Source organism: Fusarium solani (genome assembly GCF_023522795.1).
Source record: "Fusarium solani strain SB1 chromosome Unknown bctg00000015, whole genome shotgun sequence".
Lineage (NCBI taxonomy): Eukaryota > Fungi > Ascomycota > Sordariomycetes > Hypocreales > Nectriaceae > Fusarium > Fusarium solani.
The window spans coordinates 590,655-609,410 of NW_027072143.1; the positions used below are offsets into that span (position 1 = coordinate 590,655).

At 50.6% G+C, this 18,756-nt stretch overlaps 2 protein-coding genes across 2 annotated transcripts; both read right to left on the reverse strand.

Annotated features, from left to right (window-relative positions):
- Positions 1–1,650: 1,650 nt before the first annotated feature.
- On the reverse strand, positions 1,651–4,345 carry MRS44_018148 (uncharacterized protein; the record flags this gene model as incomplete). Its single annotated transcript, XM_065616348.1, has 4 exons — positions 1,651–2,161; positions 2,278–2,958; positions 3,009–3,512; positions 3,564–4,345. 4 exons carry the CDS (start codon positions 4,343–4,345, stop codon positions 1,651–1,653), a joined length of 2,478 nt encoding a protein of 825 aa, XP_065472420.1.
- A 7,599-nt stretch (positions 4,346–11,944) lies between these two features.
- Positions 11,945–12,895, reverse strand: MRS44_018149 (uncharacterized protein; the record flags this gene model as incomplete). Its single annotated transcript, XM_065616349.1, has 1 exon — positions 11,945–12,895. The coding sequence occupies one exon, from the start codon at positions 12,893–12,895 to the stop codon at positions 11,945–11,947; it is 951 nt and encodes a 316-aa protein (XP_065472421.1).
- Between the last annotated feature and the right edge of the window lie 5,861 nt (positions 12,896–18,756).

Genomic DNA, 18,756 nt, shown 5'->3' on the forward strand with positions numbered 1-18,756 from the left:
GAAGAAGGGTTAAGCGATGGGCCATTCTTTATTGTAGGCCGTTTGGCCGAGTCGAAAGGAGTAATTAGGATTTCAAGCCGATAGTACTACGCCTATCTTTTTATCGAAACCAAAAAAAAAAAATCCGCCAAGACAACCCCATTATCTAGCGCGTACCCTTCATTGCACGATTACGATAGTCTGTTGTTCCGGTGTAGAACGCACATACTCTACCATTAACACGACGATTCTAGAGCGGCAATGGAAAGACTTCTGGGAGGGTAGGAACCAAGCCGAGCCGATCATTTACAGTCGCGGAAGACAGCACGCTAGAGAAGTCACTTAAGCTTCGATTCCACGCTCCGGACACGAGTTTCGACGAGACCCTTTCTCAGCGATTAACCTCCCCCTCTCCAACCGCGCTCAGATCACTCCCCATGGCACTTGATATATCTGTTAACCATGGTGCCCCTGAAGTCAGATGTGGGCATTCTTGCCTGAAGGGGATGATAAGGATGACCAATGGTGAATTCGCAGAGACAAGAGAGCTGACTCGGCTAGGCTAATGCAGTTTAGGCTCGCTTCACTGCAGTTGATGACTTTTGGATGACGGCCCATGGATCGATACGATCACTTATTTGCGCGGATAGAGGTGCGCTTCGGCGGTCGAAGGATGGGGTGGGCAGGGGCGTCGATTGTAGGGCATCTGTAAGCTGAATTTTACTTTTCATTTTTCAGAGGCCCTGGTAATGTTAGGGTTTCTTGTCTGGCGGAATGCAACCATGACCCCCAAGGGCCGCAGAAAATGTTTCCACCGCATGCTGCAAGCTCTCGGATTAATATCCTGAATCTCGATGCAAAACAGCGACCATGGCGAGTCCCCGGCTCGTCAACCCTGCAAGGATTTGGCGCAACGAGACCGCGTCGTCTGCAATTCATGTTGTAATGAGAAGATGCTGATTGCTTGATTCCTCCTAAAAGTGCAGTAGGGGAACCACTGTCTATGTACAGGCACGATATCTTGTAGAATGTTCCTCCTTCCACACCTTACCACGCCTTGGTCGCCTCACACCTGTGATCTCCAACATCATGCACTGGGCTGCCGTCGGCACGAGCTCGCGACTCTTGTGATAGCTGTGACACTGAAGTGATGAGGGCTTCCGCAGTAGTTTCGAGAGAATCCATCGTCTCACAGGCCTCTTTGAAGCCGGAGATAGCTTTTGTCCATACTGCCGATTCACTGCTGCCTTTTCCTCCAGCTGTGCTACGGGTCGCAGGTCGCGTGCTGGATCTTGGCTCACTTGTGTCCTGCTGAATGGATGCTATAATAGACTTAAGTGAATTCTGTACCTGTTTGATTTGAGAACTGACCCAGCGGTTGCAGCAAAGAGCGCGGCAAGACCTGGTGCTGGAGTGCCGGGCTCAGCCATGTTGGCGATGTGCAAGCTTGCTTCTGGGAGACAATGAGTGAACGGGGCGCGGCCTGATGGCAGGCTTTAGTATGTTACACCTCCGAGACTTATCCGAGCGGAGGCACCCTGGTCAATGCACCTGGTCAGCACCGCGATATGTGCAGCAGGCCCACTCTCGGTCTGTGTAACAAGCGGACGGTTATGCGCGGAGCGCGGCTCTCATTAATTCTCACTATCTTAATAAACGCTATTTCCTCTCTTAGATTACTCTGAACGGGGAGGCAGTGAGTAACTTGATAGCATTGCGGGGCCTAAATTTGCGTCGAGATTCGGTAGGCTGAGTCGATTGACCTGAGCTGTCGGGCTTGGCCGCTCTGGGCCCTGCCTCTCCCTCTGTAGATTGCGCGACTGCTGAGAGTGCTGTCACTGGGTGACCTGAGTGCTGTACCGTGGCCGAGGCCTCCTTAGAATAGTCGAGCTCGGATGCCAACCTGACAGTGTCGTCTCTAGCTGTCCGTAGGTCGCGGTGACGAGGGAGCTCGTTTGTCGAATATGGTGAAGCCGTTGGACTTGCTTGCAGAGGAGAGCGAGCCTGAGAAGGTTCATACGTATGACCTGAGTCGTCGGCCAGAGGTTGTATGCTATGATCGGAAGTGATTGTTGCCGGTGAGTTGAGGATGACGGAAAACCAGCCGCGGGTAGTGTTCTCGACAACTTGCTGGGGTCGATAATGCGGTGGAGCCCCTGATTCTGTCTCTGATGGTATATCCCTGTGTATGTCATGTTCGGCCTCTTGAATCTTCCGTCTCTTGGCTCCTATCGGATGAAATTCTTGCTTACGGGCCCCGTGAAATGCAATGCCACTGGCGGTGGCAGGGGGAGTGACTGCCTGTCACCAACAAGCGATCGGCTGGAATCGGTGCCGCTCTCCTCGCCGTCCTCGGGTGGGTAGGCGTCGAGCCTAGCGGGCTGCTCAGGTTGGGTGGTAATAGAGCTATCAGGGGCGCCACGATCGCTTGCTGGCATCGCTCTACACTGAGCGATGTTCTCTCCCATCTCGAAAGTCGATCTGGGCGTCAATAATCCACGGAATGAGGTTGCTGCTGGCGGGGGGTGAACCCTTGATTCTGTCTCTGGTTGCATTTGGTTTCCTGGTTCCATATGGTCTTGGTCCCAGGGCCTGCCATGTTCGGCCCCTTGGTGAAGGGCAGATTGCCCATCTTCATCACCGCTGGGCGGGGTGTTATCGTCGCCGTAGCCGCCGCCGCCATCGCAGTCGTAGTTAGCATACTCATCACCACCTCCAGATGAAGCGCGGTCGTCGTCCTCGTGGTCGTCTTCGCCGCCTAATATAGGACCACTGTCCGGGCTTTGATTGTCCGGATTGTTTGGGCAACTGGCGAGATGCGTACGGTAATCATCCAATGTCTTCCAGTGTTTTCGGCAGTAATCGCACTTAGTATCAACGAGGGACCGAAGGCATGTCCCCATTCGGAGATGCCTCTTTATCCTGAAAAACAGAAACCCGCAGCGCGGGCATGGTGTAGCCGAGCTCTTTAGGTGCTTCCTTCAAAATGTTAGCCACTATGATTCTCAATTACGTCTTAAGTAACTTACCGTAGCGCATCTCTGCTATCGAAGGCAAACGCTGCCCCATATTTGATGCATCCGTAGACCATCATGCCCTTCAAATCAGGAGGTATTCGGTCTGGGTCACGTCTCCGGCACGTGCCTTGTTCGAGATGGCTCTTAAACTTTTCGTAGAGACGGGGCCCCCCATCATCACATGTGCACTCTCGCCGCCTCCGTTTTGAATGGGTCCAGACATGTCGCTGTAAGTTTCCCCACCGGTCAAATCGCTTGATCTTGCCATGGCATTCGGGATGATAGCAGAAGAATTTTGTAGAAGAGGTGTTATCCTCTCCGAGGTTCTGTCTTTGAACGATGTCCCCTACGACTTGCTGGGCTTGGTGATGTGGTTGATCCTCCCCCAACGGCATGTTGCTTCCCATCTGGGTTTTCGATGGCCCTTTTTCGCACGAGTCGACATGCCTACTGTCCCTGTAGTTAAGCCCGCAGTGAGGGCGTTGTGTCTTGCAATGCGCCGCCTTGAGATGCCTCCTTCCAATTGTCAGTCAGTATGATGCTTAAATATGATCGCCCAAAACTCACAGTAGGTCATGAAATTGCCCAAAATCCTCGACGCATCCATCACGGCGACACCCATAGATGTTGTCACATTCGATGCGAAAAGTAGGCGTGCGTGCCCGGTCAAGTACTCCACAGTCGGCGGCATGACTCTTAAATGCCTGGCGGTCACTACCAACCGTCTTTCCACATTTGCACTTTTCCCGCGTGTCATCTGAATGCTTCCATATATGTTGTTGAAGCTGCGAAGGTATTGAGACTGATGTTTTGCAACCAACGTAATTGCAGACGAAAGGAACCTTGACGGGCTGCCGGTCAGGGGGCTCAACTGCATCTGCGTGGAGCCTCCTGACATGGTATTGTGCCTTATCCAACTTGGCAAATGTCTTCTTGTATAAACTACAAGAATAGGGTTTGGGTACGGGATTAGGACAATCATGGTTGCTCAAAAGAGAGCATGGTGAGTCAAAACACGGCGACCCATGACATCCAGGGCTATTACACCCGAAGGCGACATCCTTATCAGGATGCTGTATGCGCGCATGCTCACGTAGGCGGTAAGCCTCCCTGAACGGCGAGTTGCATATACCACAGCGAAACTGCGCCAGTCCGATCTCGACTTTTGGAGGTGCTTGAGATGTAAGATGGATTCCGTTGTCTCGTAAGGGCGTGTTTGTTAGTGGCAGGCCGACGGCGCCTACACAAATCGACCCTGTCGGGGCTTGCTGGGGATCCTCAAGCGCAGGATCAATGGGGATCTGGTCTTGCGATTGGGATCGGAAATTCTCGATTTGGTTGAGCGTCATGACGGCAGCAGGACTCAGGTTGTTGAGAGCAGCGCTTAGGTCCTACCATCTGTCTCTGGGGACGCTTGCGTTTTCATAGACCACCGGACCTTGACAGGGGCACCATGATCCGTGGATGCAATGATCTGCAGGCCCTTCAGCTGGTGGAATCTGCGTCAACTTTCTTTTTAGCGCGGAACACGGATATGAGCCGTCATGCCACCCCACTGCACAGGGAGACGGTGAGGCTCCACCGTGCAGGGGAGAGGCCCAGCACGCTAACGCCGCTGTGGCTGACCTGCTTGATCCCTGAGACATGGGAGACATGGAACACCCTCCGCTTGCGTATCACATATCATTTTACGAAAGTTTGGGTGTGAATATCTATCTGCGTTGGTGGGTACCCCTGTCAAGGTCCGGTGGTCCTATAAAAATGCAAAGAGGCCCCTGTGCTAGTGGTTCGCCTGGTGAGCCTCAAGTTGCCTTGTTCGCCTTCTTCTTGCCCGACTCCGCTTTTTTGCTCCTATCGCCGTGTTCGGAAACACTCGGACGAGCATCGCGACTGCGCTTACACGAACTGTCGATTCTTGCGCTATTGGTGTCAAGCCAAAGACTGATGCCGCTGCTATGCCTCGAACAGACACGAGGACTTCCTTTTCTCATCCCACCACGACTAGCCTATTGATGAGCAGAGTGTTCGTACGAAGTCACCTAGCCTGGTCAAAGATTCAGAAGTGTCGCAAGATCTTGCCAAGATCACCTTGACAACAAATGATCCCTCTCCATTACCATCAACATGTACTGTAACTGCAACTCTGCCTACGACCGGCTCGCTTGATGATTATGCGATTGAGGACGATAGTGAGAGCCTGGAGGAGTTCAAGGACAATGCTAACACCCACGAGCCAAAGTTGGAGGCTTTCCCGCGCATTAAGCCGACGTGCGCGCGACCAATTTCCCTTATCGGCAAGCTTATCAGAAATAATACCCCCCATGATACTGGGAGTGGCGACGGCTCGGAGAAAACTCGAACAGGCCAAACCTCGGGAAACACCACTGAGCAGGGCCCTAGAATATTTCTGCTCAAATTTTACATTATAAGTTGATAACTCAACTTTCGGAGCGGCGTTATTGCCCGGATCAAGGACATGAAACATTTGCTCCAGAGATGATCGAGTCCATGGCTACGACGGCAACGGTTGATGATCGTACAAGCATCCTTGTCTATCATCGGGGAATGACGAAGCATCATCATGACGAGGATGGGAGTTACAAGAAAGCTAATTTGATTTATCAATACAACTATTATTCGTGCGCCTATTGTGTGCTTCTCTTCTGTAGTTCCACTTGGCATTTCCGCCTAATCCTGTTCTCAACTGGAAGAGAAATCCGTCAACTAGCTCCATCAGAACACGGAATTCTAAACATTGTTACATGACTCACTGTCTATTATGTGCGACGACATGACGTTCACTGGCGTTTCATAATGGTCTATACTTGGTGCATGATTCCAGACACCTGTCCTTCTAAGTCACTTCTTCACGCTGGTATACGAAAAACTGTCTGGGGTTGGTATCGTCTCGGGAATTTTCCCGACTACGTTTAGGGTTCAGTATTGACCGGCCATGCTGGTGTATTGCTGCATCTTTGCTTAGGTTCCATCACCTTCTCCTCGACCTCCCCGTCAGGTGCGGCATGGCTACTTCCCTGCGCCTCGGTTGCGGGCCTTCGTCTTCTATGCTGGCCAGTAATGGTGGGAAGAACAAGCCGAGGAGCTCTTCTGCTTGTCTGGCCTTATCCTGCGTCGTGGTCCCGACTACTCTTCTCAGAGGAGGCACTTCATCGCCGTTTGTTTCGTCTCCCGGTCTTAGGTACTCGGCAGCTTGCCAGATGTTGGACCCGTCAGTGAGGAAGTCTTCCGAACGGCCCTTCCTTTGCCTTGTGATGGCTGCGTACAGGTCCAATGATTGTTGATTGTCTCCCGATTTACTAAGCTCATGGTAGCATTTTGGTACGCAACCAATACCAAATCAATATCACCCTGCATTGTTTCAAACAAAACAATGGACTGGCCAATTTTGGTTTGTTTGCATTGTCCTAATTAGAGTCTAACTCGGATAGATAGTAAATAGTAACACCAATACAAGCTTCACATCGACGCGCCTTGATAAATACCAGTGCTCGCGCCGCTCACATCAGATTTCAACATGCATGAACCACACCATGAAACCCGTTTAGTGAAAGTTACTGATGTCCAAGTCACTGGACGTGGAGTAAAGATCATTCATATTGATGGTGAACCCCTTAGCTATCCAATACATAGCTTATCTGATATTAGTCGCGTGTACTATAAAGCGCTGCAGACTACTGAGTTGAAGCCTCTATTGGACTACGCCGGGAGATTTTCTAGAGGGACTATTGCCGATGGCAAAGTAAAACTCCCTCCTGGCCTATGTTTCTATATGCAAACGCGGAAGAAAGGACATGTCTGCCTGCTTCGGATCTAGGTGTGTATCTTATATAGAGTTACCATACCTATCACAAATAATTGTGTTGATAACAGTATTTCTCTTGCTGGGTTGCCTTGATCTGCCTTTGGATATGACATGAAGTTAACTAACTTGAAATCGTTCTTTGAAGCTTGCGTACCATCGGTATCATGTCTAGATCCCCTCAACTGACGGCGGAGATTGCAAAAGGCATTGGGAAGTATCTCACGTAACTTGACCGGAAGCCAATCCCGAGCGTATGTGGCAGTGTTTAGAAACCGGTGATGTAACTATTCTGTTCGGCTCATGGTGAGCATGATCAGCGACAATGTATCCATGTGTCGAGGAGCTGTCGCCTGATAGAGTGGTAGTCATGGGCAGACCGACATGATATCAATTCAACAATGGGAGAGATACCCAGAAGGGAAAATGCGACGGGGAAGTGAGAAAAGACGGTTGGCAGAGCTGAGCAGTTTGTGGTTGATCGTGGCGCTTGCCTGAGCAACTCGAAACGCATTCTTTGTTACAGTTGAGGCCCGGCCCTCGATGGGATAACTGAGCCTGCAGACCCTTGAAGCAGGGCGTGAGTAGAATGTAAAATGCAGCCAGTGAATCGCCTCCGGTTGTTATCACAGATAATGAGGAGGAATTGGACGAGCTGCAAGAGAGCTCGAACAGGTAAACCTCGGAGCCAATCACACTCCCGGGCCATCTTTTTTTTTTTCAACCGCACGCTCTTGTGAGAGGTCGAGTCCGTTTCACGAGGACACTGGAGATCTGGGTTGGTAGGTGGAGGTGCTAGCTAGGGCGCATATGATCACCCGCCTGCCCCTTGAACCTGGAGAAGCAAGAAAAAGGCTTGTACACGTCGTGGTTATCAGTCGTTTATAAAAGAACCACCATGAAACTGGCCCTCAGAAGCTGAAGTTATCATGGCCAAGGCCAAGTCCCCTATCGACTGAATCATGGTTGACTAGTCATGGTTGATCATATCGAGCCGAGCGGCATCTGCCGCTTGGTTACTGAAAGGAAGGGACGATGTGCTCCCTACTCAGGAGCAGCATTTACCTCCCTTGTGGTCACGATCATGATTCTGCTGTTCCGACTGTTGCGCTTTTTCACTCAACTGTTTTCATGGCTCACGCTGGCGTCCTGCCACTGTCGCGTTCGGCCGTGGCCAGGATCACGAACAAAACAACACGCCAAACCACGTGCAGAGCTGCATATCGGCCAAGCTTAGAAATTGCCAAATGCCCTGGTCGAATCAGTTCCTCCTCTGCGAAAGTCTTGGCTTGGGCATGGTTCTATTACCATCCTTGACGCTAGCTGCTTGTCTGACCTGATGCCTTCTCGATTGAATCGGTTTAATCTCAGGTTGATAGCTGGCTGCACCATGTCGCCCAGGAATCACGAAGGTGTGCGTCAGCTACGGCCTGAGACTTGTGAAATCATCCGAATCAGAACACCAATCAATATACCAGACGAGCCTGCAAATCTGGGATGGGGCAACGAGGTAACCGCATAACACCCACTCCGCATAGACTATGGGCTACCGAACCTGGAGGAGGCGCGCATCAGAACTGAAGATTCTACCGAGGGTAACGTGCCCATCCATGTCCTCGAGCCAGTCCTGCTCCACCCTACCCTCACAACTCTGCGTCTATACGGAGTCTCCTTGCTAGAGCACTCGATCGGGAATTTCAAGTTCCACCACGAACCATGCAACCTGGAATATCTCGTTCTCAAGGAATGTCTATTTGACCATTCTAGTCTGAAGATCATTCTGACCCGCTGCAAGAAGCTGAAGCGGTTATCGATGGAATCGGCCGGCGAAAGAAGATATAACTTTCGGGACGATGGAAGTTGGAATCTCCACCTGTGTGAATTCGGCAATGTCCTGAAGAAGCTGGGCCGGAGCCTGGAATTTTGTAACCTTTATTGCGACCATCCCAACGAGCCCATACCCCTATGGGGTATATTGGGACGACGCCTCGTGGTCTCAACGGTCTCTCACATCTCAAAATTCGCCTGACCTATCTTGTGGAGACTGAGAAGGAGCAAATCGCGCCCTTAGCCGGAGTGCTTCCACCTACGATCCAGACGCTGCGCTTTTACGGAGACGGCAATGGCTACGAGCATAGCAACCACAAGAGATTCTGCGATAAGACCCGCCGGGCTGTGTTTACGTTATTGATGGCGGTGGATCAGGTTCCAAATCTACGGTGGGTCAATATTGACCGAGATGGGGGAGAGTGAAAGGATAAAAAGCTTGAGTGGGAAGAATGCGTCGAGGGTTGGCGTGGCAAGGCAACACAGGAGTACTTCTACTTCGAGCGTCAGCCTGATGTAATGAACCAATTAAGTTAGTAAGTCTACATTCCCGAGCAGGGCCGATGAATTTACTTTAATACAAACCTAAACTAAACTGAGTCTACTTCCTAATCTGTTTGTCCTTCCCTTTAAGTTCAGCAGCCAATAGAGCATCTTGCAAATAGCGATGTTACTCCTTCGTAGCTTTCACTTCGTATACCAGACATCTGGCCTGAGCCGTCCCTTCGATTCCAACACTATCTTGACCTAAAAGGGCGTAAGCATGGGTATTTTGCTAATAAACGATAATAACTTACAGGCCTCCCAAATCTGCTCAAAGACAGATACACACGATGGACCTTCTGGCCCAAGTGGCAGCCGCTTTTCCTGGTCGTCACCCTCACAGCCCGGGCGCCACGAAATAGAAAAGTCAAATTTAACTCCCCAGCCGTCGGATATTCCAGCACTGATGCTGCCGACTGGAGCTCCTAGCTTCCCTTCTCCCATGAAAGCTCCACACCAGGTCTGTGCAGCTTTCCTTACGCGTGACCCGTATTCCTTGGCGTGGCCCGGCAACTCCTTTGGGCTTAGGCAGGTCTTGTTTGATAGAGTTGACTGAGTTGCTTTAGCTGTTGTCACTTTCGTTGCTTTACTCGTTGTCACTTTCGTTGCTTTGGAGGTTGTTGCTCTCGTTGCTTTACTCGTTGTCACTTTCGTTGCTTTGGAGGTTGTTGCTCTCGTTGCTTCAGCTTTATCTGACTGGGATGTGATTAAAGTAGTCAGCCGTTGAGAAGCAGATGGAGGAGAGGGACTCCCGGACGATATCGTTTGTGATGCTCTTGTATCTGTGGAAGTAGACGCTGATATCTGAGTAGGGTCTATGGTTCTTATCGTTTTGGGCGTAACCGTCGACAGTGCTTTACTATTTAATAAATCTCCAGTTTTGCATGTACTCTCAGATAAATAAAGTAAAGGAGGACAATCGCTATTCCAAAGAGCTGAGTATTTTGGCTTTTTAAATGGAATCCTATAAAACGTGTTTGGGTAAATCTCATCGATATCTACCCCGGGATTCCATGATTGAATTTCTTCCCGACTAACGCCTAACTCATTAAATATTAGTCCGAAAGTTTGGTCCGCTTTGGGAACCCAAAGGCCGTATTCGAAAGAGCAGGCTTGGGTAAATGATGCAAGGGCTAAGATATGAAGCTTTCTCATACTGCGTCGGCATAGAAAATTATCATAGATATTTTAAAGCGCAGTAAGTAGATAGATGAATATATATAGCTAAGAGATAATAAATGTCCGAGAATGACTGTTATTAAGTGGCTGATTCTAGCTCTTATTAAGTCTGTCATGAGATCTGCATTCTATATAACTCAGCTAAAACTAGGAAAGTTTCTAACAGCAACCCTTTGTCAAAGGCCAGCGAAGCCAATTTCGATGCCTGAGATTCACATCTAGCTTGCAACAGCCTTCAACGGCACTTTGCAACAGTCTGGAACAGCAGCTTGCAACAGCCTTCGGTATTCTGGCTCAGTTATCCCATCAAGGGACGGGCTTCAACTATAGCAAAGAACACATTATCAACACATTATAACATCATATCCCAATGCTTACACATTGGCCTCTTTTTGAGTCTTTCTGCTGCCTTAGCAGAAGACTCATACCTAGCTGTATCATGGGAGGTTATTTCACCTCTCGGGAGGCTTTGACTTCTCTAACCTTCTTGAGAGAAACGAGAGGGGAACCATCCTTTTCCGCCTTCTAAGCGGATATCGAAGGGATTGGGCTTACGGACGGAAAGGTTTGGGTTGTGTCTGGGGAGAAGTACGGCGAAGAACACGGCAACGAATTGCCAAAATTTGATTGGCAAAACAACATTTAAACCCAATAGTGGCAGAGGCTTCATGTTGTTAGCTGGGATGGCCTGGTGGCGAATAGGCAGCAGCTTTGGGGGGCGAATAGGGGCCAGGACATGGGTTTTCAGAATATCTCAATCCCTTAGCTAGCAAAGCATAATAAGAATTCAGTAGGGCACCAACCTAACCACAAAAGGGCAATCTCCCAGGCACGCAAGCAGGTATCACTTTAAAAATCCATATTCTGACGAGCAGTTCTATATTACGCTCCCACCCACGTTGCAAACTGCTCTCGCCACGGCCTGTCTCCTCAGAGTAATAAGGACGAATGGATCTGTTTTTGGCAAACTAAGTTCTCTACTATGCGCTATAGAGAGTGCTTGAGATGTCGAGATGTTGAACCTCAGTGTCGAGAGGAACTGGCTTGCCGGGCTACCGATGCCCATCCCCAGCAGCAAAATCAACACCGCTCCATGGTGATCGACCTCACTTCACCACCGCCAAGCCCCAAACTTATTCCGACCAAGAGACGTGAGGATAAGCGATAACGACCACAAGCCAGGTTAGTCAGTTGCAAGATCAACGCCTCACGTACGGAAACCCCAGTGACATCACAGCTTCCCTCAAAGCAGTCACGGAATATATCAGCCAGGATTTATAAAAGCTTTTGGCAGATCAACGACGCTATCCCAAATCCAAGCGTTGATTTACAATGAAGATCATTCCGGGTCAACGGGGATCAAGGCCATGCTCCCGGGCGGGGGTACATGGCAACCTAGATGGCAGTGGCTTAATGCCAAAAAGAAAAAAAAAAGATGAGAGTAAATGAGAGATCGATCATTCCGTTGTGCAGCATGCAATGGGTTCGAACAAATGTCGGAAGGATTGTGTAGGTTGGCTGTGTCGATGCCGCCAGGGTTGGCAGCCAGGTCAATAAGGCCGAGTCGTCACGAGTTCCATTATTGGTTCATGCCGTGTTGGTTCACGAAGCCGTTGTAGTGTTGTTGTTGCGCGTGGCCCGAGGCGTGGTAGTGAGGGGTTGGTGTTACCGGGCACCAAGGGGGCAGACCGTAGCAGTCCTTGGCCATGTTGTGGCTGTTGCCCCTTAATGAGAAGCAGTCAGGGGTGATAGGGGGAGTCGGGTATCCGTCAAACCCCATCGTGGCGCTGTGGCCTTCTTGAGATGTGCTGTAAATGTTGTTGGTGTGCGGTGTGGTGGGATTCGCAGCTCGACGCGCGAGGTCGGCCTGCTCAGCCATGAACTTGACGAGCTTCTGAGATACTTGAGAGTAGTTGGGGGTCGAGTACTTGCGGGCGAGGGTGGCCGAGGGCTGGTGGAGGTGGTGCGACAGTGTCAGGAGGGTCATGTTCTCTGTGTGATCCCACTTTCCATCGTTGACATAGGGTCGGGCGAGGATGACACGTGCGAGGACGAGAGAAGATCGAGCCATCGTCGAGGGCTTGGTAGAGACAAAGTCGCGGTAGTACATGGCAATCTCGCAGAGGTAGGCAGCCATGTGCTTAACCTCCTGGTCGTCTCCCTCCTCCGTCACCATGAGCTGAGAAAACAGGTCGACAGTGGGGTGTCCTATGGTCCAGTCCAGGGCGTTCAGAGCATGCATCTCCATCTGAGTAAACATTCCAGCCTCGTAGAATCCGCAGCACATGTTGTTAAGCTCGTGAATCTGAGGCACTCTATCCTTCTTGTCCCCATACTTGGCAGCGATGAGGAGGGCGGCACATCCGACAAGTTGGTAATGTTGCTTGTACACCACTCGCTTGGAGCAGTATCGGTCGAGGAGGTTGACGGTGAGGAACAGAGTCTCGGGGAGGAGGGCGAAAGCGGCGTGGGCCTCGATGAGGAAGTCGATGAGGTAGGGCCTCATGAACCACTGGATCTCGTGCTGCATGTCAATGAAGGAAGCATCGGGGAGAGTCTCTTCCTGTGAGAGGTCAGCAAAAGATGCCTAGCAGTGCGCAATGTTCAGCATGCCTCCATCCGTAGCAAGTGCCGCATGATATCCTCGAGGTACTCATCGGCCGCTAACCGGGAGAGCTCGCCGGCAATCATATCGTGGCGCTGGCGGGCGAGCATCTTGATAGTCTCCTGAGTAGAGATTCTCTGGTGATGATCATCGGACTCGACAAAGAAGGAGCCGTCGTCGTGAGAGTAAGCCATATTGGGTGGTTGAAGTTATCAAATGACTAGAGTTAAAGGCTTGATGAAATGAGAGACGGGTCGGTTCGCCAGGAAACTCGTTGATGTGAAGGAGCGTTTGGTAAAGTGTGCAAGAGAGTGATGCACACCAAATTAGGTTATTAAAATATTAAAGAGTGTGATGGAAGAAAGCGACGTAGCTGGTAATGAGACCAGAAGCATGTAGAGGCAAGGAAAGGGATTAGAAAAGGGGTCGTTGAAAGACTAGTCGACTGAAGGGCTCTAGAAACGGGATATGCGTCAGTACGAGGTTCCATGCTAGCGTGCGGCATCTCGATTCTGCCAAGACAGTGCTAAATGGCCCGATGAATAGAATCGTGGGCTGTTGGAAGCGGGCATCCTTTGGGTGATGGGGGACGGGCTGGCAGGAGGGACTGGGGCGATTGGCAAGAGTGCCGTATCGAGGGGAGAGGGAGGCTTACCGCCACAGCTCGTGGAGGTGGACAGCTCAGTCGGGAGATGAGACAGTCCCTGAGATTGTGTGGGAACAACGAGTTAACGTCTCCCACGGGGCAAAGCTCAAGGAAGATGGTGAAGCGTGGAGGTTGTGGAGAGGACGGCGGTATGCGGAAGAAGGATCCTCGGCATGCAGCTGGAAGGGGGGATTAGAATTACAATCTAACCTCAGGGTCTTGACTCTAAGACATACTTTCCTCACCCTCTTGACGCTTCGAAATCGATGTCGGTTACCGGGTCAGGGTTGACAGGGCAGCCGAGTAGTTCAAGTGGTGGGATAGTGAGTTTGAACCTCGAGGCTATCAAGATTCAAGAATTTCAACAATCCACAGTCGTCACTCGTCGTAAATTCGTCTGCCCTAGTGCTCGACCAAGGTTGAACAGGCTAGTCCGGCCGGAGGGTCGATGAACCAGTCTCGGGAAGGGCAGCAAAAGAGATCGTCTCGCGTGAAGGGAGCGAGTGCGTCGATAGGCGGCGTCGGCGGCTGGCGACAGGGAGTGGAGGAGACCGGAATTCCTGGTCGACGGACCTTGGAATTTGGCAAGAGTCGAAAGGAGAATGTCGAGTTCAAAGGGCTAACTTGGGTACCAGAAGGAAGAGTGAAATACCAGCAAAGGCGTTTTTTGATTCACTTTTCTAGTCCGGCCTTTTTTCTTTTGGTTTCGTCTCACAACCTTTTTTCGAGTTTCGCCCTGACCTTTAATCGGACAGGAGACGGAAGGGGGAGGATGCGGATGAAGAGGTAGGAGGAGGATGGAGAAGAGGGAAAAGGACTGGGTGAGGTACACGAGTAGTTTTAACGGAACCAGCCCAGCCCAGTCAGCCTGCAGCAGTAGCCGGGAGGGGAGGAGTACGCAGAGACGCAGCTAGACGCAGCGTAGATAGGTTGGCTGGCCTGGCTGGCTGGCTAGCTCCGTGGATCCATCCCTCCATTCATCCAAGGATGGCTTGACCTTGGTTTTTCTGGGACGGGTACCGGTTGCGGGTACCGTACGGGGTCGCTGACCAGGTACCTGCGCGCCGGGCAACAGCGGGTGGAGGTACCCAGACGCGGCCCCTGCTAGGAGGCCCCCAGGAGTCACTGTTAAAACAAAAATGGGGTTACCCCCAGAAGACTGTTGAGACTTATACTTCAACACTCCCGCGGGCTCAATAGGCTTCTGGCTCAGTGGCTCTCTGGCACTCTAGCGGGTCTCAGGTCTCTCTTCCGGGGCATTTTTGAATTTCGTGGCCTATTTCTCCGGCAGCAGAAGTGTGGCTTCGGTGTGAATCGAACTCGCAACCTCTGCGGGCTTAGCTTTCTTTTAGCTTTTACGCTCCATCCACTAGGCTATCCGGGCTCATAACCTGTTAAAACAAAAATGGGGTTACCCCCAGAAGACTGTTGAGACTTATACTTCAACAGTCACACACCCACGGCCACGGTCGCGCGCCCACCACGAGGAGGAGCCACAGGATCCTGGCACTCCTCGGAGTGAGTTTCTCAGACTTGGCTTTCACAGCAGCGCAGCTCAACTCTTGCGGTTCCCTGTTCTGTCCTTTGGCGGAGAATCGCCTGTGGGATTGATCCCCAAGCAACTCTGGGCCGAGGGGGTGCATGATGCCTCAAGGACCGTCTGCTGTGCTCCGTCCTGCGATGCACTGCGAATCACCAAAACGCCTCTGCCTCACCACCTCCAAGCACCACGCACCTCATCCAAGGAACGCTGTTCGGAGGCTGGATTAGAAGAGTAGCTTGGGTCCATCGCGGGCTTGGTATCTGGTGCTGATCGGGAGGGGGCTTGGGGGTGAGAGCAGCGAAAAAAGGAGCAGAAAGCAGCCAAAAGGCATGGGCACGGGGGCATGCAAGGTACGGCACTGTTAGGTACTTTTGGCGCCAAATACGTACCTGGCTTAGCTAGCTTGAGCTTGTGCTTCGAAGCGTGCATGAAGCCTGCGAAGCCTGCGAAGCCTGTAGTAACCCAAGCGAGTTGTGCCAATTGTGTCGCCATAACTCAATTCCCCTCTGCTGAGGCGAGTTTCTTCAATTAAGGTGCGATTAACTAGCAATTAGCCGCAGAGAAAAGGCTGATTGAGTGCCACTCAACCTATTAGGATCACATGGGCCATTCTTCAAATTCCACCTATCGTCACATAGCTACACGCTTGTGGCGAAAGGCGTGGAGGCCACGGATGTAAAGCCTCTACAATAGGAAACTGGGTATACAAGCACCTTCGTAACCGATAGGGCACTGTGTTAGCATCGGGATATGATGCTATGATGTGTTGATAATATGTTCTTTATTATAGTTGAAGCCCAGCCCTTGATGGCTTAACTGAGCCAGAAGATCGTGACCGATAGGGAGAAAACATCCCAGTCTGTCTCGGCGTCGTCGAGCTTATCAACCCATGCTATTACGGTAGCGATGTGTATGAGTTTCTCACGTTGGTTGCGGCAGGCGGCCGATCTGAAAGGGCCTAGGGGAAGGAAGTCCATGGGGATCTTAGCAACGGGGTCCATACCGCGCTCAGTCGATTGCATTAGCATTAAGTCCTCCTGTTGTTGAATTGCGCAGTGATGCTGGGTGTAATTGATAAAATCAAGGTTATCATTGTTATTGTCATGGTGAGAGCTCCCTAGGGGTTTATATCCCATGCGATTCCATCTAGGACTTTCAACTTTCAATCTAGGACTTTGTGATGTGACCCTGAAGTGAGGGGGAAGCTCCCAATTATTCCAACACCTCCACCGTGATGCAGAGCCACGCAGTGTGCTCTATGATTAACACGCTGGTAGATGAATGATTGTTGATTTGACACAAGTAGAGATCCATGCCCGAGAACCTCTCAGGCTTGTTAATGTCAACGATCGAAATCGGAAGAGGAAACGGCGCTAAGGAAGCATGAAAGATTTTCAACCCTACTGGTAATTCGTTCAAATACACTAACGTTTGAACTTGCCCGCATACGTTGTGGGGTCGTCTATATGCACGCTGCGTGATGAGAGGGTATTCCCAAGGGATAAACTGGTAGTTTTGGTTTACGTTGACAGAGGATCAGTGGCGTTGCTCTGAGCAAGAGATTGGTATCCACGTGGCGATGTGCTTAATGATATTGATTGTGACCAAGTTGTATTGGTAGCCAAGGTGGCTGCTACATAGAAAAACGCAAATGAGCGTGTGCTATATAGAAAAACGCAAATGAGCGTGTGCTATATACTTTGGAGTGATTCTAGAGGATCACAACATAGACATTGATCCTTACAGATGGATCGTGGTTTAAGCCATGTTCCTTTTGTACGGGCTACTCAGAGAGTGATCTTCCTGAGATTGGTAGAGAAAAAGAAGGGTGTCTATGTCGCGTGGTTGCGTGTGTTTTGAGCCATGCCAACCAGCTACTACATTTATGATGTCTCTATTTACCTAGGTAGTACTCATGCGCGATGGTTGGCGATCTACAAAATACAATACCACATTTAGCTGTAGGCGCCAAGATGGCACAGCCGAGTACTTTTTCGGCCTTGGTCTTATAAGTAGCCCCCTGGAGTACTACTAGTCTCATCTTCCCTTGATGTGCCCAGCTCAAGTCTCCAATTGGAGTGGGTAGATCGCCATAGAGCAGTGTCCCGATATTTAGGGTAAAACTGTCAAACACTCTTTCGTATGGTTGTTTACCAACAGTGTTTGACCGTAAGGAATTTATCATTCGTTTGTGGAGTACACGGTCCGGTGAGGTTTCCTTGGCAGTCCGGTTCTCGTCGGTCCTACCAAGGCATATATACATTTCCTCACTGTCGTACTCATGCTTGTCCGGAAATATCAAGACAGGTTTTGAACCTTGAGCCACTGCATCTGGGAGCCAATCAAAATCTTTGAAAATTTGTCCCCAATACTTCATATGTTGAATTTGATGCGAACCAATGATGTCTTTGGCATCACTATGAGTGCTCATGAAGCTTAGTAGATCTCGAGGGAGGAGGTGTTGTGAGATGTCATGCCAGATATCGCGGTTTAAAGCAGGCATTGTAGTAAGTTGGTATGAAGGGTACGAAGAAGGCTAGATGGAACCTGGCGAGGGAATATATAACTTAAATTATTGATCCACTTTTGGACTTCATAGTTATTAAGTAGAACTTAGAAAGTAGTCAGAAAACAACTATATCTACAATGCGGACTTTTGAGTATCCTTATTCTAGATGGGGTTTGCGATGGGCGGGGTAGCGAAGCAGGGCCGGCCTAATTCGACAGCGAGCTGAAGGAGATGTTGCGCCGACGGTTCGGCCGATTTGCACCGCATCGACACGCAAGGAAATTGGAAACGGATGATGGCCGAGGTCAGGGGGGCCTCGGGAACAGGTTATTCGGGCGGTCGCGCGAAGCCAGTGACTAATCGTGCAAGCGATGCCGACGGGGGGCGGCCAGAGTTTAGTGTCCATGTTGCCGGCGCATTGGATGGAAACAGATAGAGTGGTCTTAGCGGCAGCGATACCCTATCCTTTGCTTACGCCACGGGCGAAAAGGCAGGTATTTTCATCGAGTACACTGGTAAGTATGTTGCGTAGAGCACCTTTACTTGATTGTGACTGTTGATATGGAAAGCGGTGTCTTAGACGGGTGATGTTGGCCTTTGAGTTAGGCGATTAAGCTGCTAGACTGGACTGGGCGCCCTCCGTGCCTATTGGCGGGCGAAGATGGGCTCTCAATAGTGTCATTGTCTGTATCCTGTCGGCATGGCTTGGTGCATACAGATTAACCACGGTTTCGACTGTGCTCAGGTCATATTGCTGCTTTCAGACTTCGACATGCTCGAGATAGTCGGTATTCTTCCGCTCTCGCGCGAAATCAACCAACTGCCGCGGCATGCCAGCGTGCACCCTCAACCACATATTCAGATGACCAGCCCCTTACCCTTATGCAGTTGTTGCCATTGACCACCCCGATGTGCCTTCTCAGCCGCATTGCCAACCTCTTGCAAACATGCTATGAAGCTTGAGCTGTCGGCGATCCCTCTTCTCTCTTCAGTATGGCATTGGAGACAATAACCTTCTCCTGATTCTGCCTTGCTGTCTGTGCCCGTATAAACATGCCATCCCTTGCTAACGACTAACTTTAGAGTGA